Below are 19,144 nucleotides of genomic sequence, written 5' to 3' on the forward strand. Positions count from 1 at the left end.
AAAAAAAAAACGGAAACAACTCTCTAACAATTACAGCTCAACTGCCATGAAATAAACTATCTTTTGTAATAGTAAACTGCTCTGAGTTATCTCATGCTGATGTCCTCCAAATGATTCACACCCAGTCCTCAAAATCAGACCAAGTTCAGTTGAACTCTCAGAAAGTATGAGTCTATGAAAATTCTTCCCGTAGGCAAAACACAAGGAACTTTGAATTCAGTTTTTAGAGGAGGAAAATTTAATATATTTTATCTTATTATACATTTTTCCTAAATTACAAAGTCAACAGCTGCAAATATATTCTGCTACAAAGCTTTCTGTAAGAAATATCTCTATAAGAAAATACATCTCATTAACATTTCCTGTAAATAAATTACTTCAAATAATAATTTTTAAAAGGGTGAACATAAGAAAAATATTGCAGAAACCAAATTGTAAATATAATAATTGTTATATAGGAAATGTTTGACTGAAATGTTCCATTTTCATTTCACCAAGCTTATAGCAACCTGTTTATACAAACTTTGGTTCTTGGATAGACTAGTTTATAATTTTTGTTTTTGCAGACCTGTGCAGAAAATGTAAATCTTAATCATCTTAGTAAATATATGTGGGAAGCTGAAATTTTTAATAGATATACAGGCTCAAACTCAGTTTCTACTGGGAGGACTTAAATTTGAGACTGCAGATGGGATTTAAGTAAAAGAAAACTAAAAAGTGAATTGTGGTCTACAAAAGTTTAAAGTCACGACTATAAGATAACCTTTTATTCTATTATGCTCTAGACAAAATATTTAGAACTGAGTTAAGTAAAAAAAGTAGTAAAGTGGTTTCAAAGAATTTAGAAACTGTGGTGTCTAGAGATTAGCAATATGCAGATTTTACAAGTTATCTTACTTATATTTTTTAACTGCAATGGCTGCAGAAAACAGAAACTAGCCCTTTGGCAATAAAGCAGATGCTGCAGAGGTTTGGGAAGAAAATTGGATGATGCCATTGGCTAGTCAGAAGCTTATAGAGGGCAATGGAACCTCACTACTCTGTCTACTTCAGGAGTCCATTTGTGAAACCTCCTGAAATTGAGATTATTTGAGGATCTCAGCACTGTAAAATAAATAATTTGAGGGTAGTATGGACACATGACCTCACACTGAATTCATTTGTGTAGTAAATATTGTGATAGCAAATCCCATGCAGCTCTTCACTGAGACTGTGCATCCCCTGGTTTCAAAGATGAATAGTCAATTTGTGCCTCAGACATATGAACTATGTGTTGCCAAAACCTGAACAAACGAAAAAGTTTTCCCAATTTTCTTGCTTGCGCCAGTGCAGTACAGATCCAGCTCAAGTCTCTATTACCACAGAGTATGTATGAATACATGTATTTAACAATCTAGTTCTATCAAAACATAGGTTATGGCAAATCTTTAAGAAATAATGATCTCTCTGTTAGCTGGTTTCCCACATATATTGGACATCTTTAATTTTTTTTGCCATCTGTGAAAATTCTGCTCTGTGCAAGTATTTTACTAGTCACAATTTATGGGTATAGTTTGGAAACTAAAATGCATTCAGAATAGGAATCACATAGGATAGAGAGATATACTGTCATTCCACAGAATCTGAAGGAATTGTTTTTGTCTTATATCAGTTCTTATTAATTACAGGTAAAACTAAAATTTTGAAAAAACGTTTTTGTGGCTGTTTGTTATTTGTTTGTCTTCCTAAAGGCCTTCATAAACAACTGGCAATTATTTTGCAATTATTTGGAAATATTGACTGATTTTTTTCTTGTCTACTAAGACTCTTGATTGAACAGCAGAAGTAGTGTTACAAATTAAAAGGTAATATTCTGTTGTAAATTAACTATGCTCCATGTTTTCATTTCTTGTTTAGCAATTTTATTTTTAGAACCTATTGTATAACAAGTTATTCTAGGAGTATTTTGTTAAACTCTAACTTTGAATAGAAATCTGGCATGTAGGTTATTTGTATAAGCAATCAGCAATCTGAAGGAAACCTCTCCTCCAGCACAACCTAAACCTTGGAAAGTCACATGCTACTCGTCAGTAATTTCCACTGTGTGCTTTTTCTCTTAATAATAGCATTTTCCACAAATGTGTACATTATTTACATAGACAAGTTGCATAATGGAAACACTGGCTGCACTGCATTTGTCACCCATTCTAATCTATTCAGTTCATGTTTTCTTTCTCTCTTTTTGTGATCTGCATTCTTATCACATTTCTTATTTTAGCCATTCTTCTGCATCTGAACCTTATTTTCCACCATGCTATAATGCATTAAATACACAAATTCACAGTCTGCAATTGATGATGTTCCTCAATGGTGATCAAATTTTCTGACACACATGGAGTCTGGCTTTGGAGGAGTAGGTGGCGTCTTTCCATACTTTGCAAGACAGGCCCTTCGCACAGTCGCACCGCTGGAAAATTTCCAGCCCATGAGAGCCCTTCTTGCGTTGTTTGGTACAGACTTCCCCCTGATGGAGTACCGGTTTGCAGATTTTGGTCCAGAAATGACGAGCACAGCAAAACCCTTCGATGCAGTCTGATGATCGTAGGCAGGGGTCTCCTTCATGCCCTGCAGAGATGATGACCAATAATAGATGTTACCCTGACACTTCAGAAAAAAGAAATTCTATTTTGCAATCAGAAGCACATAAACTATTTTCACTTATACTATCTTCTATGTTGTTACCATTTATAATGAAAAGTCTTGGTTGATACCGATTGGCTATGCCTCTAATCACATATATCCATTATGATCTGTTTCCATTATTTGCCACCTGAATAACCAGTTTAATGACTAGCTAGGATTAAAGAACCTTCCTTGTAATTTTTTTCTAAAACTAATGGCATTAATTATCTATATTTTTCTTCTATTTATTTATTTTTAAAAAACCCAAAACTACAGATATCCCTACCTTTTATATGTGTCATCTTAGTGTGTGGTCTTCCTAGATTCTGCCATCCCAAGTCATGGTTTGAGTAATGACCGTGGTTTCGATCTCTGTGCCGAGTGCCATCCAGAGCTGGGATGTGAGGGGTTAAGATGCTTTCAGTAACTGGGATACAGATACCTGGAGATGATCACATAATCAGTTAGACTAATTCAATTCTATGAAATGTGAGACTTATCCACGTACTCTCTTGATGTGAAATATGAAGCCATTTCTCTATCTATCTATCTATCTAACCACCCATTCATTCATTTACTTATTTATTGAGACTGAGCACACTTTGGCCCTAAAGTGAGACTTCTTTGATATGAATTTTGTCTCTCTCAAGACTAAGTGACCTTGGATAAAACTGGGAATAAAAGCATAATTTTATATATTCACAAAGTTATTGTGAATATATGTGAAGAATCAATGTTAGCTATTAGTATTTTTAAATAATCTGATCAGACATTCACCCTCTGGATCCAGATTCCTTTATTAATTAACAACATAATCTTAGTTTACACTGTAAACTTCTCTAATGGTGTAAGGTCTTCTTCTTCCCTTCACCTCCTGTGCAAGAGATTCACAATAGGTCTACACCCAGAGGTCAGGAATAGGCATGAGAATATGAGCCTGATTATGTTGTTTTATATGATTAAGTATATATTTCTAATTACCTTCTGCAATTATTTAATGTTTTTGCCACATCTTGTCTGTGATCCATTTCATCATTATTGCTGAATTGTCTGCCTATAAATTCATTGATATTGGATGAAGCCAGGTTGGGGAGTAAAATCTTGTGTCTCTCTTTGGAGGAACCAATCACTCTACTACCATAAGACTGAGCTACAGAACATCTTGACTAAACCCAAAGTACAAAACTGGAATAGATATTTACAACTGCATTACTAAATCATATCAAGTTTCTGTCTTTGGTTCTTTTACATGCATTCACTTATGTGTTTACTGGAATAGAACGCCTTGCTGTTTATACAGAACACTTCAACATGGCAATATTCTAGATCAGCACAGGTCATACAATATAGAAAGTAACCAGAGTCTAGGAAAACTAAGATTTGGGGAGGAAATTCAGGTAATCTTGCACTACCTAAACCAATTCTACCAGGCTCCATATATTTCAGGAGTCCGAGTAAGGAGAAGATAGCCTGACTCGAGAGACAGGCTTACTATGATGAGAAGAAAGAGGCCCATGAACACTTAGTGAGATCTTTTACCGTTATTGCAGCGGGTACCGGGGCAGCACATGCCATCTCGGTGGCAGCGCTTCTTTTTTCTCCGACACACCATGCAGGCTGATGATCCTTGGTGGGGACTGTGGCAATACCTCCCAACTTCACACTCCTTATCACTGCTACAAGGATAGGCCTGTCATCAAGTGGAACAACACCAAAAGTAAAGGATTAGATCCTGTTTCACTTATGAAACATTACTATAGCAAATCATGATAGAAAATAAATCACCATCTATCTCTCCTGGAAGGAACTATACCATCATCATAATGTTCTGAACCTAGATCCTAAGTAGTGACACTTAACTGAGGACCTTATAAATATCTATTGTTGATAACAAAGATAAAGCTGAAGCTGTTCGTCTATTTTCATTGACACAACTCTAGAGTTAGAATTTAGACTTTTATTGATGCACAGAACCCTTATGAGTGACTTTGGGGTCTCCAGAGAAGTTATAATGATTGCATTAATGCTATTGTAAGGTACAAATGACACAGTCATCTTCGCCACTCGATTTTTTTCAGCTGTTAAAGAACGATGAGAGAAATGTTAAATAAAACAACAGAGGGCTATGCTAGAAGCCAAAACGTATCTCCTGCCCAATTATGAAACAAATACTTTAAAAGTGAATCCTTTCAGTTCCTGCCTATAGAAGCAAGGAGGAGAAACATTTCCAGAACAGTTTGAGACAGTGAATTATTTGACACAAAGACACTAAGGAACAGGATCCTCATTCCAAACATGTTGATAAGCAGCAGTAGAGCTCCCAGCAGCCAGACAGATGCTAAGATCCAGTTATATCATTATATTCCCAGGAAGCACAAAAGCAGACTCCTTATAGACCTGAAATAGCCCCACAGTCTGCTACGCCTTCAGTTGTAAAGAAAGAACCTCTGTTCACACATTTCTCTACCTAGTGGTATGTCCAGAAGGCTACTTCAGCAGTGTCATATATTGTCTTAAAAAAAATACATGTACTTCTAGTTCTAGATCCTTGAGGAATCACCATACTGTTTTCCATAATGGTTGACCTAGTTTACGATCCCACCAACAGTGTAAAAGTGTTCCTATTTCTCCACATCCTCTCCAGCACCTGTTGTTTCCTGACTTTTTAATGATCACCATTCTAACTGGTGTGAGATGGTATCTCATTGTGGTTTTGATTTGCATTTCTCTGATGGCCAGTGATGATGAGCATTTTTTCATGTGTCTGTTGGCTGTATGAATGTCCTCTTTTGAGAAATGTCTATTCATATCCTTTGCCCACTTTTTGATGGGGTTGTTTGTTTTTTTCTTGTAAATTTGTTTGAGTTCTTTGTAGGTTCTGGATATTAGCCCTTTGTCAGATGAGTAGATTGCAAAAATTTTCTCCCATTCTGTAGGTTGCCTGTTCACTCTGATGGTAGTTTCTTTTGCTGTACAGAAGCTCTTTAGTTTAATTAGATCCCAGTTGTCAATTTTGGCTTTTGTTGCCATTGCTTTTGGTGTTTTAGACATGAAGTCCTTGCCCATGCCTATGTCCTGAATGGTATTACCTAGGTTTTCTTCTAGGGTTTCCCAGCCATCCCATTACTGGGTATATACCCAAAGGATTATAAATTATGCTGCTATAAAGACACATGCACACGTATGTTTATTGCGGCACTATTCACAATAGCAAAGACTTGGAATCAACCCAAACCTCCATCAGTGACAGACTGGATTAAGAAAATGTGGCACATGTACACCATGGAATACTATGCGGCCATAAAAAAGGATTAGTTTGTGTCCTTTGTAGGGACATGGATGCAGCTGGAAACCATCATTCTCAGCAAACTATCGCAAGAACAGAAAAGCAAACACCGCATGTTCTCACTCATAGGTGGGAACTGAGCAATGAGATCACATGGACTCGGGAAGGGGAACATCACACACCGGGGCCTATCACGGGGAGGGGGGAGGGGGGAGGGATTGCACTGGGAGTTATACCTGATGTAAATAACGAGTTGATGGGTGCTGACGAGTTGATGGGTGCAGCACATCAACATGGCACAAGTATACATATGTAACAAACCTGCATGTTATGCACATGTACCCTAGAACTTAAAGTATAATAAAAAAATAAAATAAAATAAATAAAAAATACATGTAAAATACAGAAGGTGGTCAGAGTTTAGGAAAACGAAGATTTCGGGGGTTATACATACATATATACCCATTTGTGTACCCCCTGCCTCTCGGAAGTATTTGGAACATTAAAAATATCCTTGTGTTCAGAGACTGGGAGTTGAGAAACTAAAATGTCATAACCCACATCAAATTACTCAGATTTTGAGGCAAGGAGACTCATTTGTAAACCTTTTTTCTTTTTTGAAGTTGATTTTTTTCTTGTTTTCAGAGTAATAGATGATTTTTTAAATGAAAATACAAAATATAAAATAAGCTATGTATTTGTTTTTAAGCAAGCATAAATAATTTGAACATAAACTATGGGATAAAATGTTTATGGCTCGCAAATACTTAGTGAGATTTCACTGCTTTACTTATGAATTAGGTTTGATGGCATAGCTTGGCCTGCATTGATCATGTCTTTTTTTCCTTTTCTTTCTTTTACTCTTTCCCTTTCTTCCAGTGTCTTCTCCTCCTGCCCATCTCCTGCATATATGTCTACACATACACATTCAGCTCTCACATGTTTTCCTTTTAGATCAGATCATCTTCAGTTAGAAAAAGGAAATGTGAAATTTATGTGTGAGTCTGAGAGATAAAACGTGTATTTTAGCATCATTACAGTTTCTTGTTTACCGTTAAAAGAATTATATAGAAAAACCACCAACTTCAAATTGAAAGTGATTTTGAAGGACTGCATAGTGGCAATGTTTGATGCGTACTTTATAACTGGAACCACATAAAGCTATGAAATAAATTTGCATTTTATTGTCCCACTCTGTAACTCCACCATTAGGCTTAAGAGAATCTTAATGAGATGAAATTCAGACTATTAAGCCATTTTTAAAGAATCCAAGACTGATGAAAACAAAACAAATGTCCCTTCCCGCCTTACCACACTCTTTCCCCCAAGCATTTTACCCCCTTCACATTTAAACTCATTAATTTTAATGAAATACAATTCACATGCTTCTGATTCATTTACATTTATTTCATCAAATTGTTTTGCAAGAAACATTTGATGTTACAAGTTTCTTTCCTTCCTCAAAAAGAGGACATGCTCTTTCAACGGAAATAAATATGTGCCACATAAAACATCATGTGCTGTTTACAACTCAAATAACAAATCCTCAAGCAATTCTGAGTATAGGATAATCCTGGATTTCATCCCCCCAAAATAGTCCACAGGATACACTATTTTATTTATTAGCTGTTATTGATAGTTGTTTATTTTCTGGTCATTTGGTAAAAGTCGCAGTGTATGCAAAAAAATTGTGAATGGCACATCACCATCTTTCCATTCTCAGTTGACAGGAACTGGAAAATATTAAAATGACAAATATCTGATGCAGATGACATTAGAAAAAATGAGATGCACAGTAGCCTTTTATTTGAATGGGATTACAGTAAAATTATCATAATTTAATTTTTAAAGAGGGAACCTCATTTTGTCAAAAATAGAAAGTAATTAGAAGACACATAGTTTTTTATGCTCCAATATGTCTTTTAATTAACTTGAAGTAAAAATGACACAGGCAGAGAAATTATGCCAAAAAATGCTTAACTATACAAGGTTATGTGTATTGGGAACTTATACTTGGAAGTGAATCTCAGAATATAAATACTAGGAGGCATTATTTGGAAATTTTAAAAATAATTTTTTTAATAATTGAAAAGTAAAGTTATGTTACACAGCTTCTAATATGCTTATGTAACTCCTGGATCCAATACACAGTCTTTATATATGAATATAATCAAGAGGGGATGAAATAAATTGATTGAAGAAGAGTATAGGGAAAGCAAGTGATATTTGGGGGCATGCCTTGCCCTCTGAAATCAATTTCCCTTAGCCCAGATTTTTTCAACCATAAAGCTTCCCTTGTGATAACTTCTAGCAAGAAAACATAAAACATGAAATAATATGGTTCTAACCCATTAATAACAATTCTCATGTCTTACTAAGCATAATGCATTACATTTTAGTAAAGAGTTTTAAAGAAGGCATTTTCTACTGAAGTATGAGGGTTCTGCAGTTGCCAGATGCCATTGGTTTTTTCCCTACATGAGCTCCTCTAAAGTTTCTGGAAATGATATCATTGGTGAAAGAGAGAGAGAGAGAGGGATAGAGGGTTAACAGTAGTTGTGGAGGACCCTGAAGAAGTGACTGTGGCAATGAAAGGACGGCTGCAGGGAATTATATACATTAATTAAAGTGCCATTCAGAAACTCTCACATGGATAATCTTTATTTTCCATTTACTTTGGCCTCCAAAGGCTGTTGCCTAGTCTCATTTGATGATGGTTTGGTGACAAGCAAAAAATGAGCTTGAATACCTTAGTCTAAGTTTCCATTTAACGAAATCAATAATATGCTTACCTGGTGCTTATTTTAAAGGTGAATTAAAGGGCTGATTTTTGTTTTACTTGCTATGGCAATTGTTAATAGTGCATTCTCATGGCTCTTTGTTTACTTGGACTTTAGGTGAACAGAATAGATAACTTTTCCTTTTTGTCTGAGGAGCAATGATTTTGTGGAAGACTGGAAATCAAGTGAAAGAATTAGGGAAGGACCCTACTACACCTATCACGTGCTAAAATGCTCCACAATTGAATCATAAATTCAGCTTATGAGCATCCAGGAATACTTAGTTTCATGCAGAATCATTCATTATTGCATCAGTTACAATTAGGAGATGAATTAATTCAGGACACCTAATAATAGCAGATGATTGGCCATAAATTCAGAATACATGGGAACTGTCAGTGATTAGGCCAAAAAACAAAGACATTTTCTGCAACCCCCTTTCTAGGCTAAAAATAGAGTGATTTCCACAAATAGCAGTGTTACTTATTATTACAATCATGACAAGAACTAGAAGAAGAATAAACATATTGGACACATTTTGAAAATAAAATCTATCAAAAATTGGTATTTCGTTTTAGCATAAAATATTTTTTAAAGTCTATTTCCTCTGTACTAATTTAGAATCATTACCTAAAACTTTAGCAGTAAAGTGAAGAGAGTTTAAGTAACTGCTAGAAATAAGTAATGTGTGCTCAGTGGCAGAGAACTTAGGGATCTTGAGTTCTTCCCTGGCGTTCAGGCCTCAGGTATCATCACTAAGAGCAATTAATAGTGAGAGTGTAATGGACACATCAACAAGGTGACTGAGTGGTGACCTTTGTGCTGAAGTTAGAGATTAGAAAAATATACTTGGCCACATCTCTTTCTAGAAGCCTCTGAATACCAACAGCATGTCCTACTGCAGCTGTTGGAAAAACAGAATACTGGCAGAAAACACTGACAAAGCTGTAAACAGTATTTTCTCATTCTATTTCTTGAGCACAGTTTTATGTTCATTTAAACTCAATGTAAATCAGAGTTATGAGCAAAAGTCCATCATGAAAGTAATGATAATTACATAATATTCTAATGAACAAAAGTAAAATAAAATGTAGTCACTCAATCTTATTTGAAATAATTGAGTCTCTCTTCCCCCAAAGTCTTCTCAAAATTGCAGGAAGAAAAGGCCCATTAACTACAGACTTAAATTTAGGGTTGAATTAATTTTCACTTGCCTATCCCTTTGAACATGAAAATACAACAATGAAGTAATCAGATCCCTAAGAACAATGAAAGGAGAAAAAGTGTTATAGGTATCTCAGTAGTACCAATCATTGAATAAACCTTTGACTACAACTAATACCTTAGTTTAACTCCTAAGTTTTCAAAATAATAATATTGGCCTTATTTAATGATGAGAGGAAGAAAAGAAGGGAGAAACATCACAGTGTTCATGTGGGATGGCCACCCATCCGGATTCTTGCAAGACCGTCCTAGTTTTTTTGTTATTTTAATCAGGACAATCCTTTGTCCCCACAAGCACTGTTTGTAACAATCTCAGAAGTTTTCTGGAGCCAGAAAAACATCATCAGCTAGGCAGGCAGAAGAAAGCCTGCAGGGGACGACCCAGCTGTGGGAATGAAAAATATTTGAGACTAGTGGATAGATGGAGGTAGCAGCAAAGAACTGGGGATGAGAATATATCTGGGGTCTCTGAGAGCACAGCAGAAGACTGGCAATTACATTTGGGAAACCTGATCGGACTGGCTTGCCGTGAGTCCTTAGAGAAAAGATTAATTTTCCTCATGATATTCTACATGATAGATCTGTATTTCCACAAACAGGCAAGGTACACTACCCTTCAGGTGGTCATTTCAAAATCAAACACTAAAGTGCAACTGCAGGAGGTGTAGGGACTTATATGTCAATCTGGCTGTGTGGTGTTGTACACTATCTGCCAAAGGCTGTGCAATCTCATCTTTCACTTTGTCTCCTATTACCTCTAGGGGATAAGGGTGTACTAGATGCGTCTTTGAAGATTCATGAACATCAGGCCAGGGGGATTGAGCTATATTAAATTTAAGGGGAAAAGTTCAGATATTACATGATGTCCTGCATGTGTAGTTACAGGTTCGTTAAGGCAGCTGCTTGGGTATTTATTCAGTATTCAATCAATATTTATTCAGCGTTTATTTATTGAACACCAACTATGATCCAGAAACTACTAGTTCTGTGATGTGCAAATGTTTTGTCTGTTACCCCTAAAATAATTTTGAAAAAAACATATATCCTTCAATACATTTGACATGTAAAATTTTTTGAAGTGTGTTTGTTTTATTAATATGAAATATAATGTTAAACATTTTCTAATATAAAATTTGTAGTAATTTGATATGATTTAATAAAATAACTTTTGGCTACTTTATTAATCGTTAAACATTTTCTAAGATAAAATTTGCAGTAATTTGACATGACTAATAAAATAACTTCTGACTATTGTATTAATCAAAGCATACTGATCCTGAAATTAATCACAACATATTTACTCATGGGCATTTTCTCTTGAAAAATTACATAATCTGAAAATCCTTCAGTTAGATTGTAAAATATACAAGTCATCGCAACTATTTGGAATGTTCTGCATACAGAATTTCCAACTGGGGCCAAGTTTCACTTTTAAAAAAATAAATATAAGACAAAGAAAGAAAGTACCTTTGTGAGTTTAAGATGCCCTGATCAATCATTAAACATATCTTTGTTCCAATCAAAATTCCAAATTTTACTTATTTGTCACCTAAAAATGTTTTTGTACCTTTGACTAATGCAGTCTATTGAGATTTGGAATGCATGAAGGTTTTGCCTTTTTTCACCATATAAAATGGCAAAAAAGTTAATGTAAACCCAGGCATATTCCCTGAGAATTTTAAGAAAAAATTTGGAAGCTGAGGATCTGGACATTGATTTTATTAGAACAACTCATGCTCTGCACCCCATGGAAAATATTTCAATATCTTTTACACATATTCATTTTAAGGCTAGGGTGGTTAGCAAGTTGGTTTTTGATACAAAAGTTCAGAGATAAAAGAGTATCTCCTAAACCTATCTGAATTCTAAATTAGAAATGATGGATTTCTTCTAGTGGTCCATTAGCCTCTCCAATGTATTCAGAAAGCCTCATTTAAATCCAAAGAAACAGTAACTCTATCAAAGGAAGGCAGGGTCCTCTTTAACTTTGGTTGCTCCTCCCTGTTCTCTGTATGTCATTAAGCAGAAAGGATATTCTAGGGATTGCTCTACTTTGAACACAGACCACATTCTCAACTGTAGCATGTACAATACTGATATTGATCATGGGGTGAATGGAGAGAGTTAAACTTTTCCATGTGGTCTCAGCGCCTAGAGAAATCTTAACTATGAGGTTTACCTGGCTCTTGATTGTTTTTGTTTGTTTTTGACCCATCCCCACTCATTTAAAATGTATAGGACAAAACACTTCTACTCTATGCTGAAAAAGCAGCATCTCAGGTTTTATAGCAGTAGTTGGGAGTAATATATAATTATAAAGTCCTCTATAAATTGTAATTGGGTAAGTATAATTGTCCTAACCAAAAGAGAGGAAGAAAGTGCAAAATCTTAAGGTCTCTTCCAAATCTGGAACTGATCATCTATAGTATAACATTTTCATTGTTGCCTTGTAAATTTTCCTGATCTCATGACCTAATTTTACTTCGTAACCTGGTAGGGCAAAATATGAAGTTATATTGCAATTCAATTTATGCTTCCTTAAATCAAACAAAATTGATTGGTTGAGGGACCATTAGCTAAATTACTGGGTCTTAGTTTCTTCTATGATAAAATGGTTACAATTTCTGAATTCAGCAGTGTTTCCATACTTACTTAATCATAAAAATTCCATGGGTTTTTTTTTTTTGGTTTTTGTTTGTTTGTTTATTTTTTTACAAATTACTGCTTCACAGACTCTTCTACTAGAGATTCTATTTCTAGAAGACTGGATGGGGTCCACGAATCTATACTTTTAACTAATACTGTCCTGGTGATGATACAATATGGTAAGATAGGGAAACACGGCTATATAGAACTGTTGCAAGATTACTGATGCCTCCTGCATATATATCATACTGACAATGCCTGGTCTATATAAAATGCAACTCACTATTATCTCCAAATAGACATGGGTCTAAGTGAAGGATTGGTTCCCTGAAAACAACATGAGTCTAAATGAGAGGCTCACTGACAACAACAATTTCCAGGAAGGTTCATCTTCACTCCTAGTGTTTCGCCACTGTGCTTGGGGGTGGGCTTGAGAGTTTCTAAAACTGTATGAAAAAGTAAAATAACACATAACAAACACACCAGTGCACTTCGGGAGGAACGCTGTGTGGACTCAGAGCTGTCAACACACCCATTATGGCTGGATTGTTTCATATCCTCATGTGGTATACACCTATGTCTTGCTGGCAATGCTCAAATTTTGCATTTTCTTTATATTTTGTATCCTGTGGGCCTTTACAAAACACTCTTCTTCCCCATATCAAGCATGATAAATAGATGATGTGTGCTTTTATTATATGCTTTTCTTTGTATAGCATCACCTTTCTCTTTTCCAATGAAAATGACATTTAAAATTCAAAAGTTTATATTCAGGTAGATAAGAAAACATACTTTCAAATTGCTGTTTAGAAAATACTTTTTTATGATTATAGAACAGGTTAAGGTTGGTGAATATTTCTGCACCCTAAATGTAAACACTTGTGAGTTTTAAATGTTATACAAGTTTAAGTAATTTTTGACTTATGGGTTCAGAAATATATACACACACATATATATACACATATATAAATATATATACACACATATATGTATACATATATACATATGCAAATATATGTATATGCATACACACAGATACACACACACACACACGTATGTATAAAGTTAGCTCAAGTTAGCTCAGGAAATACGCCCAGAAAGTGTGTAACAGGGTTTACCCATGGGAAGGTAGACAGGCTTATTGAGAACAGACAGGATTGAGAACAGAGGAAAGGAGAAAACTTACTTTACATGTAAACTCTTTTAAACACTTTGTAATCTGCACTAGATGCATGTATTACCTATTAAAATTAATGCAATTTAAAAAGGAATTAATACTACAATATTAAAGTGAAATGTCTTACTTCTTGCTAGTTTATGCTTTATGGTTTCATGCTAAGAGAGCTTGAAAAATGTTATTTTCCTAGAGGCAGGGCTTCTTAGAAGAGGTATCAAGCACCCCGACTGAAGTTTCTTTATTAAAAATTGTCTGTTTTGTTTCAAAAATGTCACCTTAATAGCAGAATTAGACTATCGATGTAACATTCAAATACACACACACACACACATATAATATACATACACATACACAATGCATTGTTCCAACAATTATTTAATTGAGCTAATGTTTATTGCCTTGGCTAATTTCATTTAATATAGAAATTTCCAACAGTAACACTTTTCTAATCTTGTCGAATTCTCTTTCATTTCCTCTAGGAATTAGGCCAGACCAATAGTCAAATTCTATTCTGCTTTTGAAGAAACAGCTGAGGGAAGCAGATAAAATTTAAAAGACTGTTCTTTCGTGGTTGGGAAGATAGAAAAAAGCACAGCAAAATATAATCCTTGATATTCATTCTATGGTGAAATGACTTCTAATTTCTGTTTAAAAAGAGATACTTTAAGTGCTACAAAAATTTTGCTTAAAAATTATAAAATGTTCCCATTTTAATATAGAACCTATAAACAAGAAGGCAGGAAGCATTTTATCCCTCTGGTGTGCTGGTGCAGAAAGGCAATGACTTGAGAAAAAGTTGGCCCCAAATGATTAACTAGAGAGTTTGAGCAAGAGGTTTACTCAATAGTGATCACTATAAAGTTTAAATAGACTGATAAACCTTTTGGTTAAAAAAGCATGACAGGGAGGTGATTCACAGCTCCACCACAGAACTCTACCTAACTGATCTTTTTCTCCCTTTGCCATTGGAAGAAAATAAACAGTAAGTCTGTTTATTTTTCTGGAATAAGTTCTGGGTTAAGATCATCATGTCTCCCCAAGACATAGAAGGACTTAAATGCAAGTTATATTTGCAACAGAATAAGGGACTTTAACTCCTGAGCCTTGAACAAGATAGCTTGTCTGTTAGTAAGAGAAAGAAATGGAAGTTATCTCATAATCAGTTATTTTACTATCTGTATGCCTTCCCATTTTCCAACTTGATTCCTTCTCTAGGTATCTCAGGCCTGTATTTACACAACCTGTAAAATAGGTAAAGATATGTGTTCCATGCCTATGCTACATTCTCATTTCTTTGGAATGTTCAGTTTTCAAGGCAGATCTCACATAGCAGTTAATGCAATGAAGCACCCCAAGTACACTATATTGTCCATCTAATCGGTACTGGGTTACAAAACTCAGGACAAACTATGTTTGAAAGAGTTTGGGCAGTGTCAGAGTTTCAGCATAATCATAGGGTTAAGCATCCTGCTAGAAGAGTTGCTTATTTTTTTGACACGTAGAATTTTACAACAGCCAAAGCCATTCATTTATTTCAGAAATTTTCTAGACGATTTAGTTAAAAAGCCCCAGCATGGAGGGAATTTTTATTTTAAATTTCTGATAATAGCAACAATATGACCACATGTTATTTATTAAAACAAAATACTTTTCTAAAAAGTAATCAATATCTCAATACATACATGGGCTTGCCTCTCAGCCTCCTACCCCCATAAACTAATGTAAATTTTTATTGTGTGGAAGAAGGAAAAGTCAGCTCACAAGGGCAAAAGAGATTCATGTCTAGTGAACAACATGGTATAGAGAAAGGCTCTAACAAAATATTCTGTTTGAATGCTTTGCTAGAGGATTTGAAAGGGAGGAAATTATAAGCCAGATGATAGATGCTTTGGTTTGCGTGACCCTAGTGTTCAAATCTCAGCCTCAGAAATGTGGTACATCTTGTGATGACATACGCAATGTGTTAGCAATCCCCAAAAGAACATACTGAAAATGTTGGTCCCCCACACCACCCACATCCCAGTACATCTGCTTTGGTGTGGTGACCAGTACATTCTCAATGGTGCAAGAGAGGAAAGATTTGTTACCAGATAAAAAAATGAAATCCTGTCTCCAGGTTTAAGTGACTTTCCCTCCATCTCACTGGTTCTCCTAGTCTGTTTAAAGAGTATACTCCTCTGTATTACTGCTACTTCTTTTGTTGGCCCTTGTTCATTACTCAGGATCTCCAGATATACTAGACTCTTTTTAAGAGTCTCTACATCTGGCCTCCCATTCCAGTAGCCTTTGCAGCAGATATGGGGCTTCAAAAAGTGAGCTGGGGAGGGAGAGTGAAAAAGAAAGGAAAGCTCAGATAAGAAATTCCCCCCAGGGATTGAGATACATAACACATCATTTGAGTGCTGTTTGGGGTAATAAGAAGTCTAGGCAAACAAAACAAATAAAATTTATTAACCAACTGGCTAATAGAGCTTTCATATAACTTTGCTAGGGTCAATCTGTAATCTTATTCTTGTTTCAATTTTTTTTTTCCCTCACATTGAACAGTCAAGTGTATCTGGAACTACATTTATAGTATGCTATATGAAATCTGGCCTGGTGTTTGTTTGTTTGTTTGTTTTAAACAAAGAAAGAATCTACATTACAAATAAGACTAATCAGAAACATGTTTGTTCTTAATATGCTATATAAACCCTGTGTTCCCGGTCTACCTCTCCAAGCCTTGTATTATACACTCCAGCTGTACGGGGCTACTTGCACATCCCCTAGTCAGCCACACTCCTTCAGGACTCATTGCATTTGCAAAGTTTCCCTCTGCCAAGAACACCTTCCTCCATTCACTTCATCGTGAGAATAACTCCAACTCATCATTTGGAGATTATATCAACTGACTTCACTTTTAAGCAGTCTTCCAAGCTGGCTGACCACCCCAGATAAGCTTGATGTCCCATTTAACCTGCACGTTGCTGACACCACATGCTTATTTGCACCATGATGTAGATTACGCTCTGTTGAATTCTTCATCTGCCCCATCTATACTCTTTGAGTAAGGAAATCATCTTTCATTTCTGTATCTTCAGTGGCCACATTATACCTGGAATAATTTACCATTCCACAATGTGTCCACTAATGAATTAATGCATGATATTTTTTGCAACAGTGGTTGGAAGTATATAGCATTAATTTGACAAAAATAGTCACATAAGAACCCATCAGGAAATGATAAAAAGGAAAATATTGAAATGAAAGAGTTGACTTTGTGGATATTTTTAAATTGATTTTTAAAATTTAAGTCCTACAAAAGCCATTTATAACCTATACAGTATAGAGGGAAGGGTATTATATGTATTTGAGAAGAAAGAACATTGGTTAGTGAGTACTTTTGCAGTCAGCAACTTGGCTGCAAGTATTTTATGTTGAAGCATCAGCCCACATTTTCAAGTACTACCATCAGTTCTGCGTTACATTTCTACAAGTGATCTTATTTTTCATCTACAAATTATATATGATAAAAATTAGGCTCTTTATTTCTAAGTGGCATACATTGTTTCTGCCCCAGCAATAATGATTCCCCAATAGCCATTCAGAGCAGTAACTATTTTACCCCTTTTCTAATCATCTGAAAATTCTTCAAGCCTATTGGCATGTGGGAGCTATGACAATGGGTATTTCTGAGGATCAGATGGCACTGGTGACACTTCCATCCTAAATAATTATTTCTAAGTTGTCTTTGCCCTTGTCTGTAAATATATTTCTTGTTGGTGGATCATATCTGATAGTGTTCCTAGTTAAGCACCATCACTATGAGGTGTTATTGAAAAGGAGCAAGAATATAATTCATGATAGCTTCCTTTAAACATCTTGGGGATGCACAGACTTCAACATCTTGTTGGTACTAAGGAGATCAATTTCTTGATACACTTTAGTCACAGCAATATAGCAACCAGTACCTAACAAGTAAAGTACATGTTCCAAATGCCAAATGCTTTCCTCATGAAATGTCACCACCCAAACATTTATATGATGTCTAACTTGTTTATGATCCTAAACAAATTGAGTTAAACAGGGTTCTCACCAGCTATGTTATATTAGTGAAACCTCATGGCATGTTCGTTTTTATCAGAAATATAGACAATGCTTCTAGGTGTTGAACCAAATTCATTTCAAATAATGTCTGAGATCCTTTGTACACATCCATATAACTCCTCTCATTATGCCCATGCTTATTAAAGTTTTAGAAACACCCATATATTTTTTCGTACCCTAATCCCAGGTTTAATACCTTACAGAAATTTACATAATTTACAGAAATGTACATACTTTCTTCAGCATAACCTTGGTTCACATGCGATATTTGTAGAAAGATGGTATAATCCTGTTACCTGGACAAAAAGGCAAGAAATAAGAACTCTACTTTCTAAGCTAAATTTCCTAAGTTACATTTTTGCTACTTGATTTGAGTCCAGACAGGGATGCCACTGTGTATTTGAAAATGTTAAGTCCTTTTAAGACTTATACATCTAACTGTATACTCTAGAGACCAGAGTAATTGGATTCCCTTGTTCTATAAAAAGAAAGACACCACAACACCTGGGCACAGCAGGTATCAAACAGGATGGATTACCATCTGACTATAACATTTTCTAGGTTTAAATGAGATCACCAGAGCTTTACTCACACAAACAACTCAGGTCGTTTCCACATTAAAACTGGATGAAGTGATTTTTATTATACAACCTAGCACTAGTCAGGCTCCTGTCTGAGGACAGACAGATCAAAAGCATAAGGATATGGTCATGCACCATTCTTCATCTTCCCTTCTAGAGCACAGCACTGTCTGATACACACTGATCAAATTTTGCCCAGGATTTTAAGTAGGATGTTTTGAAAAAGCAAAGAATGGGCTCTTCAAATAAAACAGTTCATCCTACAGTAAAGAGAATTGGAACCTCACTTTTATTAATGGCACATTGAAAACCATTTACAACTTGCAAGTGATGCTTCCAAGAAACATTAGAATGCCTTTCTTATATAGAAATGTTAATAAGTGTCATAAAATTTGCTAAAAAGTTCAGTTCTGCTTTCTGGGAACCTTCCAAACACAGTTTAACAAAATGAACCAGTTAGAGGAGTAATCAGTCAGTTACTGATTATATAATAATAATTAATAGTAATATTAAACAGCATCTGTACATACAGCTTTTTGTCTTTGAAGTAATGAGGTTCCTAAGTATTAACAAACTACCTCTCTCTGTTGCAAATTTCCAACACATGTTTGGAGAGCTCTGGGAAGAAATTTATTTAACATCCATGTGTTCTATTCACGTCTGCAGTGGGATCCCTCCATGGTTAGAAAAACATGTTTGGATG

At 35.3% G+C, this 19,144-nt stretch overlaps 1 protein-coding gene across 1 annotated transcript in view; it reads right to left on the reverse strand.

Moving 5' to 3' along the window:
- Positions 1-215: 215 nt before the first annotated feature.
- DKK2 (dickkopf WNT signaling pathway inhibitor 2) overlaps positions 216-19,144 on the reverse strand; it is a 121,166-nt gene continuing 102,237 nt past the window's right edge. The window contains exons 2-4 of the mRNA XM_011989803.1: positions 4,201-4,351; positions 2,948-3,103; positions 216-2,604 (exon numbers count right to left, since the gene is read on the reverse strand). Of these exons, the coding sequence (XP_011845193.1) occupies positions 2,354-2,604; positions 2,948-3,103; positions 4,201-4,351 (558 nt within the window). The 3' untranslated portion in view covers positions 216-2,353. The remainder of the gene's footprint in view (positions 2,605-2,947; positions 3,104-4,200; positions 4,352-19,144) is intronic.

The sequence above is a fragment of the Mandrillus leucophaeus genome, unplaced genomic scaffold, assembly GCF_000951045.1.
Source record: "Mandrillus leucophaeus isolate KB7577 unplaced genomic scaffold, Mleu.le_1.0 Scaffold364, whole genome shotgun sequence".
NCBI lineage: Eukaryota > Metazoa > Chordata > Mammalia > Primates > Cercopithecidae > Mandrillus > Mandrillus leucophaeus.